Source organism: Colias eurytheme, chromosome 9 (assembly GCF_061535395.1).
Source record: "Colias eurytheme isolate Ceu_HAF_F1 chromosome 9, ilColEury1 Martin Lab GWU primary, whole genome shotgun sequence".
NCBI lineage: Eukaryota > Metazoa > Arthropoda > Insecta > Lepidoptera > Pieridae > Colias > Colias eurytheme.
Window position 1 is genome coordinate 7,620,720 of NC_142988.1, and position 24,290 is coordinate 7,645,009.

The 24,290-nt window shown below is 34.1% G+C and overlaps 3 protein-coding genes across 3 annotated transcripts; 2 read left to right on the top strand and 1 right to left on the bottom strand.

The window, feature by feature from the left end:
• Positions 1-1,922: 1,922 nt before the first annotated feature.
• LOC149905930 (uncharacterized) lies at positions 1,923-3,684 on the top strand. The gene has a single exon (XM_090105762.1). It carries the CDS (start codon positions 2,179-2,181, stop codon positions 3,601-3,603), a length of 1,425 nt encoding a protein of 474 aa, XP_089961888.1. The 5' UTR covers positions 1,923-2,178; the 3' UTR covers positions 3,604-3,684.
• Positions 3,685-8,074: 4,390 nt separating this feature from the next.
• On the top strand, positions 8,075-16,274 carry LOC149905931 (G protein-coupled receptor 143-like). Its single transcript, XM_090105049.1, has 7 exons — positions 8,075-8,560; positions 8,886-8,979; positions 9,713-9,807; positions 13,108-13,286; positions 14,402-14,561; positions 14,758-14,925; positions 15,174-16,274. Exons 1-7 carry the CDS (start codon positions 8,408-8,410, stop codon positions 15,378-15,380), a joined length of 1,056 nt encoding a protein of 351 aa, XP_089961175.1. The 5' UTR covers positions 8,075-8,407; the 3' UTR covers positions 15,381-16,274.
• A 3,702-nt stretch (positions 16,275-19,976) lies between these two features.
• Positions 19,977-22,065, bottom strand: pkaap (A-kinase anchoring protein pkaap). The gene is made up of 3 exons (XM_090105880.1): positions 21,891-22,065; positions 21,620-21,724; positions 19,977-21,536 (listed from the first exon to the last, which is right to left on the bottom strand). The coding sequence occupies exons 1-3, from the start codon at positions 21,913-21,915 to the stop codon at positions 20,056-20,058; spliced, it is 1,611 nt and encodes a 536-aa protein (XP_089962006.1). The 5' UTR covers positions 21,916-22,065; the 3' UTR covers positions 19,977-20,055.
• Between the last annotated feature and the right edge of the window lie 2,225 nt (positions 22,066-24,290).

Here is a 24,290-nt window from a genome sequence, read left to right on the forward strand (position 1 = left end):
TAAATGTAAGTACAAAGTTTGAATTAAAATTTAAATCTGTTCGTTTAAAGTGGGTCAAAATCGAATCTAAAGGAGTTGATGACGTCCAAACATGTCCGTTACATACAAACATACACTTCAACTAGTCAAGCAAATAACATCGCGTTAAAGAGTAAAGGAAGTAGGGCAAATGCGTAGGTATGTATTATGTCCCCCCAACGGTCCAGGCCTTCGGAGTTATGGCCCTCTGAGTGAAGCGAAATTGGACCAGCGAGGGGCTGAACGGCTGGTTTAGAGCGGCGGAACGGGGAGATTCGACCGGCCCGACGGCCAGGGCTAGGTGTGGCCCAGCGGCCGCTGTGTGCGGCGTGGGATGGCGGCCAGAGGTCGTGGCTTGGCGGACCCCGTGTCCACTAGGCAAAGGTGGCGCTGAACGGCAGTTGGGGTTGGAACGCCTCGACTGACCCGACGGCAGAGGTCCTGTTTGTGGGCCAGAGAGAAGCCGGCTTTTATGCGGCGGTGGATGGCGGCCAGAGGTCGCGGCGCGGCGGGCTCGCTGGTTTAGCTAGCCACGCCGTGCAGCGGAGGGCGGGATCCCGACGCGTCATTGTGATGACGCGCGGAGACTCCTGCAGAGAGGTGTGGGGCGGCGGCCGCTGTAAAACGGCCGTCTGCCAACTCGTAATCCGGTCCGTGGGGCCGGACCGAGGGCCGCCACCTCTGGTGAGGTGGGGGCTGCGAGGTAATCTCTATAAAAGTGTGCCGGAGGGTCCCCCGACGTGTATTTCACACATCGGAGGACCTTCCGGCGTGCACCCTCCGGCCAGACGGTGTTGGGGTCGGGGGTTCGGGGGAACGCGGATGATGGAGCGGGGAAAGATCCATTGTCTGCGCGTTGGTGGCGTAAGCCTTCGTTCCAGCAGCCACCAGCGAGGGGGGTTCTAGTGGTGGGCCTGGAAACGGGCATCTGCTGGGCGGGACACGCGGTAGAGTCGTAACCGTTCCCGCAGTTCCGTCCAAAGCAGCGCGATGGAACAGAGTGGGGTTTTAGTCGGTAGAAATCCGACATAACCACGGCTCCATCCCCGGGAGCCGGGGGTATCTAAGAAGATTTCCCCACTATAAAAAAAAAAAAAAAAAAAGGTATGTATTATGTCTTTGAAGACAACAATGCGTGATAAACGCTGAAAATATTTTGAAGAAAAAGGATAACATACTTCTGAAATCTTAATTTCAGACCGCGGTTTCGTCTAAACTTATCTATGGGTGAAGGTGCAATAAAAATTGGTGCAATATTTTTTGAGTTCATCGTGAATAGAGACACACAGACAGAGACGATGCATGACAGTGATGACATGTCAGTTTATGGAAAATGCTACGTTTGGATCTGTATTATTTATATTCTTCATAAATTCCTATTAATTATTATTATGAAGGTGGAGTCTGAAAAGCTCCCAAGATAAATAAAGGTACATAACCTAGCGAAGTCATGTTTTTTTATTGAATCTTGAGTGTTTTTATAGTCTATTTTTCTCTTATAGATTATTACCAATTTCCAACGATTATCTGAGTATTATGAGTCTATACAATTCTCAATACTCATATAAAGGAGCTAACGAGCATAAGTGACACATCCGCTCCTTTAAATAATGGGTGGGTTACTACGATTTCTCGTTGTGTACCTTAGCTCCGTTTTAATAAATGAAACATGAAATATTGTTATGTTACTTATGAAACCATTATTATTAAAATGATATTAAGTAAAAAAATAAGTAAATAAGTACATGAAATATTGATATAAGTACATGAGAATTAACTTCCTAGTTATTTTTCAAGGAAATATTTTTATTTAAAGGGTCTTTGAGTTTATAAATCAACTAGCGCCTGCTTAAGTACCAGTTTGTAACATAAGGGTTATTATAAGGGTTCGTAGAATATTATTGATTTACTGAAGTCGTTTGTTTGCGCGTGTCATTCAAGTTTCACCTCGACACGGACGGCGAGCAAAGGTAAAACTCCTACTATAATAATACCGCAGTTATAGGGCGGCTGACCAATTTATTTCCAGAATCATTGTATGCGGCAAGTGTTTGTGTCGTGCCATTATTTTTCGAATCTCCATATAAATATTTCGTGTTGTTTTAAGTCTCAATATTATAAACTACAGTGTGCTTGTAATGTTACTAGAACTCGACTACAATGGCTAAATTATTATGCAGAATATTATTGTTGTTTTTGTTAATGACTATCCTCATTGCGGAGGGGAAAAAAATATCAAGGGGCAGAAGTTCAAGCCGTAGTAGTAGCAGTAGTAGAAGGACGTCGAGTAATCATCCAGCACCGACATCGGTGAGCCATTCACAAGCATCAGCTCCAAAGCCTACGTTATTTGGATGGCAAGAAAAATCTGCTCAGAAAACCCAGAAATCACAACCTCGCCAGTCTAAGCCAGGCGACCAAAAACATTCATATCCTTCTAGTAATACAGGCTTATCTGGAAGTGATCCGCCAAAGAAAACACAGGGTCAATCGGAAACTATCCAGCGAAGTAATGTTGCAAATCAGCAATCAGTACCACAACATACACCTGCAAATGGACACTCATATCCAGCATCTAATGGTCTCTCAGGAAATTCTGGAACAGGTGCAGGTTATCCCCAAGGCACGGGACTCTCTGGTTCTAATGTGGCACCTCCACCATATCAAGCATCTAACTCATACAAACCACAAAATAATTTAGGAAACGGCTATAATCATCCTCAGGGTGCACCACCACCGTATCCTGGTTTGGGAAATAATCATAATCAGCACGGACAATCTCAATACTCAGGCTACGGAAATATGGGAAATAATTATGGCGGATATGGCGGAGGACATGGAGGATACAGTCCGCAAATGCCAGGTTACTTCGGTGGTTATTCAAATAATAAAGGTTTTGGTGGTATGAGTCGAGGGAGCTCATTAGCTGGTGTCGGAATTGCTGGAGCAGGAATAGGAACAATATTAACTGGGTTGGCGTTATGGAATTTAGCTAGATCTACGGGACATCATCATCACACTGTTATATATGACAACAGAGGACAGCCTGTTGCAGTAGCACCTGTTAATGGGACAGATACTTCGGCGTCCGATTCTTTATTAGCTGATTTGGTGAACTGTACTCTAACTATAAGTACAGATAATGCAACTGAAGTTCTTGCTATTCCTTGTTCAATTGCAACTTCATTTACTCCAGATGCTGGTGATAAGGATGCAAAAGTTGATAGCCCAAATGATAATACTAAGTGCACTATTACAGTTGTTACCAAATCGGCCAAAGAGTTTATGACTACTATACCTTGCTCAGTGCTTCTTAACACAGCAGCTCAAAATAATGTGACAGAACCACCGCCAGAAAGTTTTACAGAATCAACTGCTAATATTACAATTTCAACTATCGATATTGATACAAATTCACCTTCAGCTTTAAAACTTTCAAGTTCTAAAGAAAATATAGATACTGATTCTCCAACCGTCTCTATTTGTACTTCCGAACCAGGTGATATACGGGATCCCATAAATCCGTGTTTTAGTGTAAATCACAATTTAACTGTAGTTCCCCTTGCTTCTTCGGATGTTCAATAGAAATAAAATTAATTTTAAATCAAATATTGAATTCAAAAGAATTAACTATTATAATATAACAATTAAATTTATTTAAATTAATATTGATGTTTAATTCTACAAACTCCCAAATTCTACAAAGTAAGGTGGAAATAAAAAAAGAATAAAAAAAGACTTATTTGTAGATATTTTAGAGTAAATTATTAGTTATTACCATTTCAATATAACCGTAGTAAAATCGGTGTAAGTACATACATAAAGAAATATACCGGTCATATTAATAATCTCCTTGTTTTTTTTGAAGTCGGTTAAAAATATCACACTGCGTCTTTATTTTGTTTTGAGTGACGTCTATGCTCGATGGTTTGTATGGGAAGGTTGATTATTGTGATAATTCTTGTGTTTGTTACAGGGTGTAATCGTTAAGTGTGCACAGGCGATTATTCCGTAACTATTGAAGATATCAAAAAACTTTAAACTGATATTGAAAGTACATTAAAAATGAGTAAAATGACAATAATAACTTTTAGAAATAAAACGGGAAATATCCAAAAAAGTTACATTAAACACTACCATAGACTCAATTTCCCATACATTTTGTGTTCAAAGAAAATGTTCGATGTGTCGTCCTCTTTTTGGAATACCATTGTATTCCAAATCGACCTCTATTTACAGTTTCTAAATGAATTTTCATTAAAATTTACGAAGTAATTGAAGCACAAAACAGAAAAAGAGTAATTATCAAAGCGGAGAAAATCTAACAAAGGAAAAATCATTAAAATCCGTTCAGCCGTTCTTGAGTTGTAATACCAATAGATAATTAAAAAGGAGAAGATCACAGAGAAGATGAATGGATGATATGAGAAAGCAAAACAATTTTATATAGGGGGATATTCGGGGGGTCATGGCAAATATCACGCAAATTATAACCGTAAGCATGGACGTATAAAAAAAGACGGACGGTATATCGCCTAAACATTGAGTGAAGCCTAGTAATGGCGGCGAAGCATCCATGTGTGTGTGCCATGTTGCCATGGCAACAGCTGTCCTGTTGACAATGGCGGCTGTATTTTTTTCTATAAATTTTGCCGTAATAATTTTGTCATTAAAACATAAAAGAAATAACTTGCTTCCCTGTGGAATGTAATCCCTTGTGTTTTGTTATTTAAAATTGTACTGTTGCGACACCATTTAATCACGCAAGACGGCATTTTAAATATTTTTGTGAAACAGTGACGCAGTTAATCAGTCGGTAGTTCACGACGTAATGGCGGCCGACTAGCTTACTATGGTGAGAGTGTGTGCGTGTTTATTGTCTTTACACGATCGCTAGCTTACTATGGTGGCTTCACGTTGTTTGTTCGTAATACGGCGTCCGTCTTTTTTTATACGTCCATGACCGTAAGATTAAATGTTACAGTTATGATTTAAATATTCTATTGTTAAGTAAATTTTTGAAGTGAAAACTTCTTTAGCGGCGTTGGGTATAAAATCTTAAACTCGCGTCAGGACACGTGGCCTGATCGAAAAAGCGTAAGACGGGTTGATTTTTTTTTTAGCCCTTATTTTCCATGCGTAAGACCGTAGACAGAGAATCCAATAGACACCGGCAATGCGTGTCGCAGAAAGAGATAAAAAAGAATACGTCACAATATTTAGGGTTACCATGTGAGGGAAAATTTACCCCGCAATTTGTAAGATACAAATCTCTCTATCATTATTCACACAACATAAGTGGATAATAATGAGATATCCACATTACTTACATGTTTATACTAATTTATACTAATATTATAAAGAGGAAATGTTTGTAATTATGTACATGTATGTATGTATGGTTTTCACGCATAAACTACTGGACCGATTTCAAAAATTCTTTCACCTTTAGAAGGCTGCATCTTCACTGAGCAACATAGGCTATATTGCATTTTCAAAAAAATTAGATATCCTTTCCAAAAATGCAATAATATTATATCCTTAATAAAAATTCTGTCATCGCGTGCGCTGCGGAATCTATTGAAAATAGAACAAATAAATGTTCTACGGTATTATAGAATGGACCAATATCTACAAGAAAGTCCGTGATATTCCATTCAAAAGATATAATGAATTTTTAAAAGTGTCAATTTACAGAAAATAGTAGGTATACTGTTTAATACAATGAGGAGGCGTAGTGCGGGACGGGGTGAAGGTGAGGAGAAAAGGGACATTCGCAGGAACTACTTTGATTCCGATTTGAAAAATTCTTTCAGTGTTAGATAGCCCATTGATCGAGGAAGGCTATATTGTACCATAACACTTAGACCAACAGGAGTGGAGCCACGCGGGTGAAACCGCGGAGCGCAGCTAGTATATTATAAACATATTACTTTTATATGGGTAATACATATTATGTATATACACATACCTATCACTACATAGTATAAAACAAAGTCGCTTTTTCTGTCCCTATGTATGCTTAAATCTTTAAAACTACGCAACGAATTTTGATGCGGTTTTTTGTAATAGATAGAGTGATTCAAGAGGAAGGTTTTATTATACATATAATTATTATTATATAATTTATTATGTTTTAGACAAAGCGGGCGAAGCCGCGGGCGGAAAGCTAGTATATTATATAATATGAATATATATCATTATCATAATCCCATATGAAAATGTGTATGTAATGATAATGTAGATGAAAACTCGATTGTTTATTTTTTATAAAATACGATATTTTGTTTTATTTTTTATAAAAAAATAAAAAATAAATAAAAGAATGTCTATTTTCGTAAGTATTAACAGATACACGTTAATTATATTGACCGACCCGCGAAGGCGCAAAAAAAAACGATATTTACTTAATAATAATTTATTGTAATAAAAAAATTACATTTAAATTATCTCTAACTTAATTAACTCCGTCCTTCCGGTTCAATGTTGGAACCAAGAGTGTCCATTGTCTTCGGCGGGGCAGCGTCGCGGTGGTGGTGATTGCCGTAATACTTTCTAACCTTCGGTTTTGGTTTCCAATCTGTTCATCCTGTAGCTACAATCCAAATTTGTCGTAAATTATCCGGTTCAGGAAAACTGGAACAAGCCATTGAATATTTCAGATATTTAATTAAATACACACTGCAGAATATATATTATTATTTCCCATAATAGTGGGTAACAATTTGTAGAAAAGTTGGCAACACAAAATTTTTTAGGTTAAAATTTATAATTGTTATTTTTGTGGTTTTTAAACGATGTATTCAAGTCAACAGCACGTGATACACAATATATTAACACGCTGAAATATCATGGAGGCCTATAAACTGATAAAGAGTTGTATACTTACGAGTGAAAAGACAATCCAGGCATTTTCGTTCCACTATCACTTTTACACCCTTTAACGCTACACCGCACCATGGTATTATTTTATAAAGTATTAACAGTTAGTCTTAATCATTCGAAACCAACCATACCATGAATTACGTAACTTATAACGTGTAAAAACTATATTTTTAAGGAAGACGATAGCTAGCTGTCAAACTTTGTTTATCAAAGTAGGTTGCTATTCTTGAAAAAAGTGGCACGCTGGGTGAAACAAAAAATTTTATCATTCTCTCTCATTTCTTTACACAACACCGGCATAAGTTGCTCTTTTTCTTGTGTGAATGCGACATAAGATATCAATTTGTCTATTGGTTTCTCTGTCTACGCGTAAGACGGATACCATTCCAAAATATCAAACATGCTGAACGTTAATAATAATCAAGTTTTCACTTCTGCCGGCACTCCCGGAGTGCAACCCGTCTTTTTTTATTACACTTATTAACTCTCAGCAATATTGATTATATAGCACATAACTAGTCTTAACTAGTTTGAAATAAAAGCACAAAGCAATTTTTTATGAATTGGTTTAAATAATGGAAAAATTAAAAAAAAAAATACAGCTAATAAACAAGTCCCTCGGTAAATCTTTTCAGAATAATTATAGTTAAGCCCGCTTTCACTAGTACATATTTGAACTATGTACAACATATAGAACATAAATATGGGAAGGATTGCATTGAAAGATTGAAATAGTATTAAATATTATATAATATAATACTAGGTTTCCGCCCGCGGCTTCGCCCGCGCTGTCAAAGGAAAACCCGCATAGTTCCCGTTCCCGTGGGATTTCCGGGATTGCGTCATTTTCCCGGGATAAAAAGTAGCCTATGTCCTTTCTTGGGTATCAAAATATCTCCATACCAAATTTCATGTAAATTGGTTCAGTAGTTTAGGCGTGATTGAGTAACAGACAGACAGACAGGGATGTGTAAAGACAATTCACACTCGTGCACCAAAATTACAAATCTTTGAATCACATCTATTTCCCCAACCACAGTCCCCAATTTTATCATTTTAAAAATTAAATATAATATTACCAACATTAAATATTATAATGTTGACGGGACTACTTTCGTAGCGAGTTTTCGATAAAATCATAAATGTCAAATCTCAAATGTCAACGCCGTATGGTACACTGTCAATTATGGAATTTACAAAAAATGTTTTTGTTGATACTCGATGTACATGATATTCTTGGTTATCGCTTTCTTGTTTGATTGATTTATTTGTTAATTGTTATGCATAACTAATATTAATTATATCTCAATATCACAGGCAGGTATACATTTCATTAAGTTGCAATGTTTATGCATTCGTTTGTGATTCGGCGTGTGTAAACGGAAAAGTTACTGGAAGTAATGAAGTGCACTGTATTTAAACTTGTTTTAATTTCATTTATATTTTGACGAAAACTGGTTTTAAGTACAATTATTGCATTTCTTGAGCCAAAATCGATAACGACATGTCTGACCCTACAATTCAAACATTCTGCTGCCATCACAATGATAATAAAACCGGAGTTGCGATAAAGATTATGGATGAATTTAATACTGAATCATATAATACTGTTTGTTTAGTTTCATCCACTATTGGAATATTGGGTGCCATATACCAGGTATGAATTATTCATATTCATATAAATATGTAGCTAGTAGTAACTAAATAAAATAAAAAATTAAATAAACATACAGTATAATCTCACTAATCCGGCACTTAGATAGCTCTTCGCAACATGCAAGAAAAGCTTTTTAGGCAAGGACTACAAGTTGCACAAAAGCGTCTGCTCTATAATTATTATATTTACATTATTATGGATTATCTTTTTTTTTCGCTCTTTGCTTAAAAGAAAAACAATTAATTTCAAATGATGACACTAATACATAATCACAATGATAGCGACTTAAATAGCCTTGTAAAAATTATGAGACTGTTATTTTCAGATTTTTCAAAATGGAGCACAGAAATTACACAGTCCAAGTAGGGGTCGCAGTATTATTATGTGGTTAGCAGTTGCAGATCTTTTAGCATCTCTAGGTTGGTAAAAAAATATCATATGCTTGCATATTTATGTAAGTTGCTAAAGAAGTAGAAGATAGTTATTAAGTTATAAAATTCATTTTAAGTGATATAGATGCTGGAGTAACTAATGAAATTGAATAAAACAAAATGTTTTCATGAGAAACTTATGTAAGACTAGCGGTCCGCCCCGGCTTCGCCCGTGGTACATATTTACGTTTTCCCTACATAAGAACCATCCTCGTACTTCAAGGAATATAATAGAAAAGAATTATCGAAATCGGTTCAGCCGTTCACACGTGATGCCGTGACAACGCGAAACGGACCTGCCGCCTTTTTATAGCTCCCGCCGCGAAGCGCGTCGAACGCGGCAACTGATACACAAAAATAATCCATGGCATGATTCTGTATTCACGCGCGATGACTTATAGCGTATTTCATGTATAACTTTGGTGTTTCTACACCGATTTACATGATTCTTTTACTATAACCTGCCCAGGAGTATGAAGAATAATTGTGCCAAATTTGGTTAAAATCCGTCGTGTAGTTTTTGTTTCTATAACGAATATACAGACAGACAGACAGACAGACAGACAAAAATTTTACTGATTGCATTTTTGGCATCAGTAGCGATCCCTTATCACCCCTTCATAGTTTTTTTTAAATATATTTCATGTACAGAATTGGCCTCTCTACAGATTTATTATAAGTATAGATATAAAAATATGGAAATAAAATTGTTTGTTTGCAGGTGTTTTAGTTCGATCATCATTTTGGCTGCGATATAAAAATATTATGCCGCTGCCCGATGATGAATTCAGTGTTTTATTTTGCAGCATATCATCAGTAAGTTATCTTTTAAATTTTCTTGATTTCTTTATTTCAATCATTTCAATACAATATATTTTATGATAATGATTGTTATGTGATCTCACTTAACTTTCATACTGAATTTATGCAGTTAATATGACATTAAAAAGTATGTTTTGAAAGTTTTTACCATTAGGCCAGTAGAAATCGACACTAAAAAACCCTAAATTCGCAAAGCACGATGTAGATTTGAATTTTTGGTATGTTGTTTGGATCAGTTAGGGTGATGTAAATCCCAATTTGCAACTTCGAAAAAGTTGTGCTCGCTGCGCACCACGTGATAAACTGCGAAAATTTTGGACTTTTTTCACTTTTTGCTCTAAAAGTCATAAACTATGCGTTTCCGACAAGTATGATTCAGTACATAAATTAAGGTTATTAAATTTGCAACAATTTAAGCCTAACCGCAGCTCTCTAAACCTTATAACGACTAAGCTGTGGCCTTTCAAAGATAGTCAGTTTTTCCCGAAAATTTCAAATTTTTAGTTTTGCTCCCGTTTGAACCAAAATATTGGCAAAAACCGCTCGTTCTATGAGAAAGTCGTATAATAAAGTTGTAGTGCATTTAATTTTCTTTCATTAGAGCATAGAACAAAGTCTGTGAGACAAATAGTTCACTCACAATATCTGAAAAACAAAAAGAAGGTAGAAATAGATTTTTAAAGAATTGAAACTGAGGGCATATAAAATCATAAAAAGGATAATACTTTTTCATTTGCAGGATAGGTAATTAATAAAATTACAAAGATAATTAAATTTGCAACAATTTAAGCCTAACCGCAGCTCTCTAAACCTTATAACAACTAAGCTGTGGCCTTTCAAAGATAGTCAGTTTTTCCCGAAATTTTCAAATTTTTAGTTTTGCTCCCGTTTGAACCAAAATATTGGCAAAACCGCTCGTTCTATGAGAAGGTCATAAAATAAAGTTGTAGAAAATTTAATTTTGTTAATTACCTATCCTGCAAATGAAAAAGTATTATCCTTTCTATGATTTTATATGCCCTCAGTTTCAATTCTTTAAAAATCTATTTCTAACTTCTTTTTGTTTTTCAGATATTGTGAGTGAACTATTTGTCTCACAGACTTTGTTCTATGCTCTAATGAAAGAAAATTAAATGCACTACAACTTTATTATACGACTTTCTCATAGAACGAGCGGTTTTTGCCAATATTTTGGTTCAAACGGGAGCAAAACCAAAAATTTGAAATTTTCGGGAAAAACTGACTATCTTTGAAAGGCCACTGCTTAGTTGTTATAAGGTTTAGAGAGCTGCGGTTTGGCTTAAATTGTTGCAAATTTAATTAGCTTTGTAATTTTGTTAATTACCTATACTGCAAATGAAAAAGTATTATCCTTTTTATGATTTTATATGCCCTCAGTTTCAATTCTTTAAAAATCTATTTCTACCTTCTTTTTGTTTTTCAGATATTGTGAGTGAACTATTTGTCTCACAGACTTTGTTCTATGCTCTAATGAAAGAAAATTAAATGCACTACAACTTTATTATACGACCTTCTCATAGAACGAGCGGTTTTTGCCAATATTTTGCTTCAAACGGGAGCAAAACTAAAAATTTCAATATTTCGGGAAAAATGAACCATCTTCGAATGGCCACAGTTTAGTCGCTATAAGATTTAGAGAGCTTTAATTAGGCTTAAATTGTTGCAAATTTAATAACCTTAATTTATGTACTGAATGATACTTGTCGGAAACGCATAGTTTATGACTTTTAGAGCAAAAAGTGAAAAAAGTCCAAAATTTTCGCAGTTTATTATTTGCGTATAATCTTTTTTCCTACTTTCCCAAATTTTGTAATTTTGTTAATTACCTATCCTGCAAATGAAAAAATATTATTCTTTTTATGATTTTATATGCTCTCAGTTTCAATTCTTTAAAAATCTATTTCTACCTTCTTTTTGTTTTTCAGATATTGTGTGTGAAATATTTGTCTCACAGACTTTGTTCTATGCTCTTATGAAAGAAAATTAAATGCACTACAACTTTATTATACGAACTTCTCATAGAACGAGCGGTTTTTGCCAATATTTTGCTTCAAACGGGAGCAAAACTAAAAATTTCAATATTTCCGGAAAAATGAACCATCTTCGAATGGCCACAGTTTAGTCGTTATAAGGTTTAGAGAGCTGCGGTTAGGCTTAAATTGTTGCAAATTTAATAACCTTAATTTATGTACTGAATCATACTTGTCGGAAACGCATAGTTTATGACTTTTAGAGCAAAAAGTGAAAAAAGTCCAAAATTTTCGCAGTTTATCACGTGGTGCGCAGCGAGCACAACTTTTTCGAAGTTGCAAATTGGGATTTACATCACCCTAACTGATCCAAACAACATACCAAAAATTCAAATCTACATCGTGCTTTGCGAATTTAATGTTAATTTCCACTGGCCTACATACTCTACTAGTGGAAATGGGAATTCATACACACATTGTTATAAAAAATATTTTTGACTTAAGTTTTATATAAAGCATGCGTATTGCGTATGCCTAAATACCCTTTTATACATGACTAGATTTCCGCCCGCGGCTTCGCCCGCGTTTTCAAAGAAAAACCCGCATAGTTCTCGCTCCCGTGGGATTTCCGGGATGAAACCTATCCTATGTGTTAATCCAAGTTACCCTCTATATATGTGCTAAATTTCATTGTAATCGGTTCAGTAGTTTTTGCGTGAAAGAGTAACAAACATCCATACATCCATACTTACAAACTTTCGCCTTTATAATAGTAGTAGGATTTACATGAACTCTGAACTTCTAACTACAGGTTTATTGTCACACTTTTTTTGTATTTTAGACTCAAATCACAATCCGAACTTTCCATAAATTTCGAACTTTATGATAATTTCGGAATAATTAAGCTTTTTAGGGACAACATTTTCGCGTTTATTATATTTAGTACGTAACAAATAAGTAATAACGATAGTGTCAGATTGGTATGTGGCAAAGCATTTTGGTATATTATAATATCTAATTATTATTATTTGTGGTTGTGGTTGATTGACCCACATCTGATAGACAAGATTGCAAGTATTAAATGACAAGGGTTGGTAAAATTATGTAATTTCAGGTTTATATTATAACAAAAATTAAGTGGGCCCTACTACATTTTATTATACATAGTTTACATCACTCATGAATCACGTAAAGTACAGATCTAATGGTGAAAACATTTTTGAAATCGGTCCAGTAGTTTTGTGTGAAAACATTACAAACTTACGTTAAAAAAAAGTTCTAACAAAATACGTATTACTTTCAGGCGTGGACGCAATATTTTTATACAGCGACGTGGTTTTGGACCCTATTCTACGCAATAGATACTTGGCAATCAATAAAAGGTCATGACACGCGCCCTCTGCTCTATCACTCTTTAGCTTGGGGTATACCAGCGGCCACGACTAGTATTGGTCTCTCCATTCTGTACATTCCAAATGCTACGTAAGTTTATCAATTATCATGTATTTAAATCTTGCAAAGCTGATTCATTTTTATTCTTATGGCAACAATTTATCATTTTATAAAGTTATTTAGTACTAGCTTTCCGCCTGCGGCTTCGCCCGCGTTTTCAAAGAAAAACCCGCATAGTTCCCGTTCCCGTGGGATTTCCGGGATAAAACCTAGCCTATGTTACTCGTGGATAATGTAGCTTTCGAATGGTGAAAGAATTTTTAAAATCGGTCCAGTAGTTTATGAGCCTATTCATTACAATCAAACAAACAAACAAAGTTTTCCTCTTTATAATATTATTAGTGTAGATTCTTATTTAGTTTCCTAGTTTGACTATAAAAATCCGACTAAAAATTAATGTTAACAAACAAGTAAATTTTTGTACCTATTATAAATTATAGTTCTTACATCGAAAATTTACATTCTGACTATTAAGATCGATTTTAATTATTATCTAAATTATAAACAACATTAACAGGGTTGTCTGTACGCACATGCAAAAATCAAGACCTTTGCGTGTATAAATTTTCATCAGCCTCAGGCTTTAACCCTCCACTGCATACATAGGCCTCTTAAGAGCTAAATAGTCCGATCGCCGGCTATTCACCGCTGATTGCGGTTAGAAACCCTGTGAATGTAGATTGTCGACACTCAAACGGCTAGCAGCGTATATACAAACCACGTTTTTGGAATTATCTCGCCAACAGCAATTGTTTCATTGCATTTTATTCATATCCAATAAAGAACCTGTACTTTTTCCTATTATGAAATTGTTAAGTTCAGGCGCATCAGATATTTTTTGTACTTATTTGAGTGTCAAATTAAAATATTTTGTATATTTTTTTGCACTGTAAAAGCAGAAGATTCGGTTTTTCCCTTGTATGTATATTGTATATAATGATTTTGAGAGAATAAGCTAATACATACTAGCTGATCCGGCTTACGTTATTCGAGCAGGAAGGGTTTTAAAATATTAAACAAACTATTCCCAGGATTCAGACTTTCCGAATATACACAAAAAACTAAAACATCTTTCAAGCCATTTCCAACGAGATTGGTCACAAAGACTGCATGATAATTAATATGAATACTTCATTACGTTACAGGTGTCATAATTTAACATCCCTTTCAAGTGTTCTTCTAAGAATTCTACCAAATTATTGTGCTACTTATGTACCAATAGCCTTAGTAATGATATTAAACCCTATTATATACATGATGGCTGGAAAGAATATCGAGATGGCGATTGCCTTACCTTTAGCACAGGTAAGAAGATTTGTTTACGAAATATTATTTTAAACTGACGTAACTAGGTACATATCAAAAATTTTTGTCTTTCTATCAATTCATTTATTCAGGATTAAAAAAGAAAATGACTGAAAATTTAACAATACTTTGTTAATATATAATAAAAATAAATTATTTATTTTATTAAATGGTTATACATATTTATCCGTTGCAGTTCACGAGTAAAGAAAGAAGAGTCGTTGATGCATTGCGACTGAAGTTTTTCTTGATAAACGTGGTCTTCTACGTGTGTTGGTTGCCTAACCTCATAAACGGTATTCTGATTTGGACCATGTGGTTTAATATGCCTGTTAAAGTTATCATCACAATTTGGTACATCATGGTGAGCGATACTTTGTTATTTTACAACTTATATCTTGGTTTGTCGTGCTTTGCTTTTAATTATTGATCTTATATACATCTTAAGACCCACTTTATATTCAATTCTCTTTTAATTATAATGTGAAATAAGATTGTTATTTTGCAAACAATTGTAAAATTGTACATAAAGTTATTTTTTTATTCCACAAGTAGGTAATCTGTCTTCGTGGATTTTCTATCTGAATTCAATGATCGTATTTTCTAATGCAGGCATTAATGAATCCACTGCAAGCTTTATTGAATGCGATGGTTTACCGAAAATGGAATATGACGGATAGAAGATTTCGTCCGATGTTTCAATATCAACATAAAAAAGTGGATTTCGACGATGAACAATCACCACTACTGGGATCGGAGCCACCCCGCTTGTTGTTAGCACCAATTCCCTCTACTATTAATAATTACGCTACACTATAAACGATATATTGCTATAACTCTATATTCTATAATATTGTGCATGTGTGGAAACCTGTGATCATTTTACCATAGTTTTAAGCAATTTGGACCAGTGATAGAATGTTAAGAATAAAACAATGATGTTTCCCTTTATAAGGTGAAAATTTTATAAATTTCAATCAAGACTAGACTTATCTAACATTATTATTTACATCTACTAACAACGGCCTCGGGAGTATGAGCAATACTAAAGCTAAGAGATATTATATTGATTGAATTAGGTTTTTATATTTCGTTTAAGTTACCATTCAAAACAAAATTGTAGTTCTTTGTTGTTTTTTTTTTAATAATTGTATTTTTTTATGAAAAATGCTACCTACGTTAATGTTTCTCACTATTGTGTAAAAAAAATATATCGGCCGAATTGATAACCTCCTCCTTTTGTTTGAAGTCTGTTAAAAAGGTACCTTAGATTCAGTTCGTTTATGCACGTAGTAATTACGGGTGTTGTTCAAGTGTGATGTGACAAGGTTGATTTTAAGATATTTTTGCAATGTTTTGCACGCACATATTTGTATGATTTAATTTTGTAGGGCTAGGTCGAAGTTGGGTGTGTTTATCAGGCCATATGTTATTGCGATTTAGGTTAATATGTATCGTATTATTATATCACTCATGTAACGGGTGTGGTACACTATAAGAACATTCAAGGTTTGTGTTAAGGTTTTATACAAATGTTATGTACAAAATTTATAACAAAAGGCAGTCGCTAACGAAAGTCGATTAGTTATTAAGTTAAAATGATACCTAATACATAAATTTAAAATATATTAATATGCCATATAATAAGTACAAATTTTTATGTAAACATATTTGTTATAAAAAATAACACAATCCATGTTTAATTATTTATTACATTTTTTTAAATAATTACCACTCTGAAGCGACTTTCGTTACTGACCGTACATTTATAATAAATATACATACATTTTTTAAACTTTGCTTTTCATTTACTTTACTTTTTCAATTTGTTTTAATATAATTAACCCATTGAGCCCCGAACGGCCAGATCCGGCCGCGACACAATAGATTTTCTATTGTGTCTGTGATTCCGGGGCCTGATGGATTAAAAGTATAAATAATAGGAAATGGCTTTGAACCAATGATTTTTTAAAAGTAATAGATACGCTAGTTATACGCTCACAAAACAAACAGAAAATTTGTTCTGGTCGCGAGCCACTGCACAGTGCACGCATTCGCAAGTCTTAATAACCACGTCATTCATAAACTGAGGTAAAAAAGAAAGCATAATTATTGAAACAGTAAGAACGAAAGAGATAGTTATATTACTCTCTGCTACATCCTTTTCACACTTGTCAAAACATCTATGTATTTACTTTCTCTTTCGCCGCCTGGGGTAAGCGTTTAAGCGACTCAATTAGGATCATTTCGCAACTTCATATCGCGTGCCCGGGTCTATTACTTTAAAAAAATCATTGCTTTGAACACACAAAAATTACATAAATCTTTGACTAGGTATTGCACGCCTCATAAGCGAAGCGTTGAGGTGGGTACTACTGTCACTTCGCGCAAAACATCTGATTTTTCAAACTTAAAATGTCTTTATGTATCATACATTGCACTTGTAAGATAATACATACACACACATATTAAGAAAAAACACTATTTTTAACGTTCATGATATTTTTGATGTCATTTTTGTTATTTAAACTAGTTAAAAAACAGTTTAAAAAAGTTCTGTCTTGGACGTCCGTGTGTCTGTATGTGCGGATCCTTTTTCTTGTTAACACGATAGCGACCGAAATACTTTACTAATCGAGTCTTTTTTTTTCTCTTACGCTTGAGTATGCTCAGGAATAGAACCCTTTCATTTTTCAGGGTCTGATTCGATGTGGTTTAATTGTTATTAAATAAACAAAAATAATAATTAATAAATATTTATTAACAAAAAATTATGAGGCGTGCACTTTTGGATTTTTATTAAAATCTATGCTCTACCTTTTATGGATGGTTAATCAATGAATATATCACAAAGTACAATATGAGCTCGTATATCAAAAAAAAAAAAAATGTGTACAAAGTAGAAAATAGAATCCTCATGATCTAAGGCAATAAATCACGACAGTTAGTGACATATCACACTAGCGGATTGCGAGCGGTTTCAAAGCGGAGCGGGTGCGCAACGAATACGTTGCGGTTGCGCAGCGAATTCGTTGCGGACGCGTGGCAGATGCGCAACGTTTACGTCGCAGTCATGTACACTCATTAACAAAATGGAATCCGTGCTGGTTGTTACTTATAACTTGTGATAGTATAATAATTATGAGATCATTATTTTTTACGAGTTTCATAACATGTTAATGTTTAGGGTATTGTTTTATCTATTAAATCTTGGTCGAAATGCAATCAGATAACTTAATTGCTCATTAACCCTTAAATTGATTTCGTCAGTTTTAAAGGACATAGTATTTACACACATGCTGGCGCTGTTATAGCAGACCTAAGCTTTGCTAATCGGTATATTGGGAAGGTACTAGCTATGTCCTTCGCGTACATGTAGGTTTTTTTACCAAAGCAAAGTACAGTCGCGAATGGTGACCATTTGAAAATTGCAAAAAACGGATCTCTTGACTCTCCCGATAAAATTGATAATAACTGTAAGTATTTTGGCTATTTTGCTTATAATGTTATATTATTAGTTAGAATACGATTGTAAGTATAGTATTTTGACATAATTTTTACATATTTTACAATATTTGGAATACAAATCTTAGTTTATATACGATGTCCCATAAAACGGACGTTGACAACTTGGAGTATATACTAGGGTATTCTTCACATGTCCTATGTAACGGACGTTGCCAATAAGGCCCTCCATTTTCAACGTCATCATTTTGATATATTTTTCTCTATTTTTAATATGTTTTAGAGGAGCATGACTTGGCAATCAATAAAAAATTCCCTCCCTACCTCTGGCGGAAGCTGAATTGTCTGGCGTTGAGTTGAGATGACGATTTTGAAGGAAATGTAGACCTACGGGAGTGATTTCACTATGATAACAGTGTCAATCATTTACCCCCAGCACCATACCTTCGGAATTATACGACATATTGATTTGAGACACAATGAAGACCCAAAAAGTCAGTATTTTTACCATCGACAAAATATTATTGCTGCAGAATTACAGCCATTACATGCGGTGCGAGATGAATCTTCCCTACTTCTCAGTAGTTCTTCAGCCACAGCATGATGTTACTTACCAGAAATACCACCCAATGGTTGACAATTTCAATAATAATACCTTACAAATTAAAAAACTGGCAGAAAATGGATATAATATATGCCAAAGAATCCAAAAAAAAGCGATTAAAATTTCCTGTTTGTTTTGGTACTTCAAGCATGGTATACGACTTCTTTGCATACAATGAAGCAAACACATTTCAATCTGTACAATATAAGGAATGGGAAGAGGACTTTCTTGGTGTATTAGATAAGTTCTCAGGCTATGTAACACTATTTCTATTCCAATTCTTAGCATATTCTTAGGCTGTGATTTTTGGTAGTGTCGTTTTTTAAAATCCATTATTTTTAACGATATCGTTAAAGTTTTAACCAACATTGTAAGACAGATGTTTGAAAAGCTTATTCTAGATCATTCATAATTATAATTTGATAATAATTTTGAATTACAGAGTTGAAAATGTGCATTGTATTCATGTACCACGGTTGCAGGAATAATGTGCAATGTCCGTTATATGTGACGGTTCGAACATGTACATATAATTGGCAATGTCCGTTTTATGTGACATAGTGAAAACAATAGAAAAAATTAAAATTTTTAATTTTTTTTTTCATTTTCCTCTTTTCTATCCTAATTCCAACACATCCTCCAAATTTGGACATTATAAACACAAGTTATCTAGGGGTGACAATTTAAGGGTTAAGAAAGTTCATTAGTGAAATAAATGTTAAAGCTCCTTAACTAAAACAGGGCTATCTTATTATTAGATAAATAGCAGTGAATAGAAAATTTTATCAAGCAACCAGCAACTCACTATCACTTTGCTCATAATTAGGTTCACAAAATCTCTTTATAACATACGTTGCTATGGGAGAGATTATACTGGTCAGTCGTTACATACTTTTGGAATGTATGGTACATTCTAAGTCCTAGTAATTCAATTTTATAGCACCTTTTTTTAACAACTCCAGTTGTTATTACATCTTTAGTTAACTGTTAAGTAAGTGCATTTCCACAGTACGGTTAAAAAATTGAGTGCTACAGAAACGATGGAAATATTGAATGGAAGTTAGGCAAGGCGGAAGGGCTGGCTTTTGTGCGAGAGTATACAAAATGACGCGTCCGCAACGAATTCGCTGCGCAACCGCGGCGTGTTCGTTGCGCGCCCGCAACGTATTCGTTGCGCACCCGCTCCGCTTTGAAACCGCTCGCAATCCGCTAGTGTGATATGTCACTTATAGGTAACATGTGTATGTTTTAAGTTTAATAAAAAGCAGGTAAAGTAGTTAATAAAAAAAAAAATCAAACTGAAAACAGTACTATTTAAGGGAGTTTTTTAAAATAAAACCATAATATAGGTATTAAATACACATTTATTTGGATCTTTACATTGTATTTACATTTAAATATAAAATTTTATCTTAACTATCACATTTAATCATCATGATAATTTTCTGGTGGAGCCATTGTCAGATCCGTTACATCTTTAACAATCATATGAGCTATTTGCCAAGCCATTTCTTCTTCCACTCTAGAAGTACTTGTAGGTACGAATTTACTCACCATTTTCTTAAGCATAGACTTATCTTTTTTATCAGGATCTGGTTCCAATTTAGATTCAAACCTCCCTAAACTATTTATTCTACCTAAACTTAGTCCATCATGTTTTTTTCTTTGCCATAACGCATCAGCATTATACAGTTGATGAGAATCTATTGTCATGTCAGGTACTGAGTGATTACGTTTTTTCCTATAAATGGGATCTCCCATCGCTAATAATGTATTTTGAGTACTTATACTATATTCACTACTGCAGTCTGATTGAGACTTGCAACTAGTTGGTGACAGTAGATCTACAGATTTAACCATCTCTGACAGATATGTATAATATATTTCAGATTCTAAAAAAGCCTTTACATGGTTGTTTAATGTTTTATAAACAATAACATACGGTACATCAAAGCATGAAGCGAGGGGTCCACCCTCTCTGCATATGTTGCTTTCAGTTTGTAACCTGATTTCTGTCGGAAAACCAATGGGGCTAGTGGCTTGTAGAGAAAAATATTTGTCATACAATATAATTGCATCAGCTTGTGCTTGTTCCGGGTTTGTGTTGCTATTTATCAGATTATCTCGAAAATGGGTAAGTGCTATAAGAAATTCAAGTAATATACTACATGATTCTTGCTCTAAATATTCAGTAAAGTAAAATAATATATTTTCGTTATAAAGAATATCTTTCAATTCTATGCATCCACTGGTTAAAATATCAATTTGTGTTTTTGTGTACAAAGAATTATTTTTGAATTCATAAAAATATTTTGTCTCCATTTGATGTAACAGATAGTCTTGAACAGGTTTAAAGCAATCTTCTTTTATTTGCCCTTCTGGTTGGCATATATTTGATATGAGCACCTTTCGTAAAGCGTCCGGTATTTCTAATTGGCAAGGTGCTTCTAATGCCACATATTTCTTAAATAATTTAACAGCTTCTTGGGTTAAGTCTACATATTGTCTGTTTTCACAAAAATCACAGGATTCTTGAAATACTGTGTTGTCATTTAAATTTCCACAAGAATTTCTAGTAGGTATTTTGTGAAGTTTTTTGAGATTACTTGTACTTGCTCTCCAATTATTTGATGATAAACCACTCAAGTCACTTTTAAAATTATCACAAGTACAGTGAATGTCTAAACTTTTAGTGTGACTAAGTTTAACATGACTTTCCTCATTATTAGAATTCCAAGAGAGCAATTTCAGACGAAAGTTTTCTAATTCTAGCCAACATTTTATGACTAATTGATGTCCTATAGAATCCATAAACATCATAAAATTTTTGATGGCTTTTTTATCTTTAAGTATTTCTTTTAATGTCAAACACAGCTTAGATTTTTTTTCAAAAACCCCAGTAACATCTGCAATAAAATTGATAGTTTAGGATAGTACAAGAGAAAACAAACAGCAAAGGGAAAAATTAAATTTTATAAATGTATCTCACCATCATCAAAATCATTTACCAATTCAAATACAAGACCGCTGAATTGGGGAGTTTTTACAAAACTTTCCTCAGGGGGTCTAACAGGACAACCTGTTTTACCTTTTGCTAAAAATCAGATGGACAGTTTAAATAAAATATATTATTTATAGCTACTGCTTTTAAAAATGATTTAATTGTATTACACAACTGAAATAGGCATTTAAACTAATAGGAAAATGGTCGGCATTAACATAGTAAGTGAAAATTGCATTGTATATTACTATGCTGGTACCTGCACTTTTCCAAAACTTAATCATTTTATTTACATTGGAACTTTAAACAAGTGATAAGGTTCACTTGGCCAAAACTATAAAACTCAAGGCAACTAAAGTCTTTTTCACAAACTATAGTTACAAAACAATAGCAAAAAAATTATTTTGTAAATAAGGTGTAACAACATAACAACTGTCAAACTGTCAATGACTGTCGTTTGACATCTGTCATTTTGTTTTTTTTATTACCGTTTTCAAATGTGCAGAGACCTCAATTTTTGGGGATATTGATTCTTACAATCAATCAGCTTTGCTGCCTTTACTTAGAGTATGTATGGGCAAGCTTTTATTTCCAGTTATAGTTAATAATTCTTATGAAAATGGTTTGATAATCTAACAGTCTTGGTAAAAAAATACGTAAATGTGACTTTCAGAAAAATATTTTTACAGTTACAGACTTTTTCAATAAGTATCGTAAGCGGCAAATTTCTTTAGTGCCCGAACCTGGGAACAAATAAAAAAATAATGTTTCTGATTAATATTATTATTGTTGTACATAAATCATAGAGTATAGTAATATATATTGGAAATTGACATAAATTACGGGCATGAGTCGTGACATTATGCGCATTACTCCCTTCCAGATTTATTCACTCAGCGCTACAGTTACTTGCCTCATAAAAATAGTTATATGTGGTTGCCGTTGCCTAAATAAATGTATATGTACATATTTTATACTAGCTGTTGCCCGCCGCCACCGCTTTGCTTGTGTTATAAAATAAAATTAACAGTTGTTCTTTTATTACTATAATATAATTTATGCGAAAGTTTGTGAGGATGAATGTAGTTTGTTAGTGTCGCACGAAAAAATTGGCGGGGTTTTCATGAAACTTTATACCTAGTAATAACCTTTATTATATTTTATCAAAATTACACATTCGATAGAATATCATCTAAGTAGGTACTTTATATACATATTATGGAATATAATATTCATAATATGTCTCTGTGACTGTGACTCTAGGTAGGTACTCTTGATGATATTAAATGAAGATGAATCCCAAAAATATAAAACTGATCCTTACTAATATATTATAACTACGTAATTTATTTATTATTACTTTATAAGATAGTAGCTTTCCGCCTGCGGCTTCGCCCGCGTTTTCAAAGAAAAACCCGCATAGTTCCCGTTCCCGTGGGATTTCCGGGATAAAACCTAGCCTATGTTACTCGTGGATAATGTAGCTTTCGAATGGTGAAAGAATTTTTAAAATCGGTCCAGTAGTTTATGAGCCTATTCATTACAATCAAACAAACAAACAAATAAAGTTTTCCTCTTTATAATATTAGTGTAGATAACATATACAGGGTGTCCGTACATTGGTATACTAAGCGCGAAGGGACGTGTAGTTTTGCATACACTGATCACGTAAAAAATACAACAAAATTACGTCAAAAATTTTTTGCTAAATTTTTCCTGAAAATCCATGTTTTCTTCTCTAGCTTCGCGCAGCCGGCATATACCGCTTCTCTAATGTGAGCATTTTGTCTATGAAAACATAATCTTAAACGATAGCTCACGTTCTGGTGGCAAAAATGGGCGGGTTGCATGTTAGGAGTGTACACATAGAGTTTTAAAAATTCATCTATTTGAAAAAAAATGCGTCTGGGATTTTTTAAGTATTTTTTACGTACTCAGCGTATGCAAAACTATAACCTCCTTTGAGCTTAGTATACCAACAGTTGGACACCCTGTATATGTACCTTTTAATATTATAATTATTATACTATGTGCGAAAGTGTTTGTTTGTCTTTCTTTCACGTCGTAACGGAGCTATTCAATTATGGTATGATTTTTGTGTCTGGGCCCTAGAGACAGTTTGGCTAGAGTAAGATATAGGCTTAAGGGTAGTTCCATTCAAGAACTCTTATTTAAATCACTCCAAAAATTTATTATAGCTTTATTTCACCCGCGGATCAATTCACGGCAAAAGTCAAGTCTTTATCTACCTTTTATTACAACTAAAATCTTGTGGTATGTTTATATGTATTGATATAACATTTAATTCTTGACAGATTTTAAAACCAAACTGGTAAGGCTGATAATAAAGAAAAAATCTCTCATAATACCTACTTAAAATTATGTTTAACTAGCGGTCCGCCCCGGCTTCGCCCGTGGTACATACTTCGCAGCCTATGTTCTTTCTGAGGGTTTAAAGATTATCTGTGTCAAATTTCATCAAAATTGGTCCAGTAGTTTATGAGCCTATTTATTACAATCAAACAAACAAAGTTTTCCTCTTTATAATATTAGTGTAGATACAATTTAATTATGTAAAATGTATTTAGTTATGTGGAATTCTTTCATTACCTAGGTAGTGGCTAGTGATAAAATTTTGTCAAGTCCGCGAATTTACGTA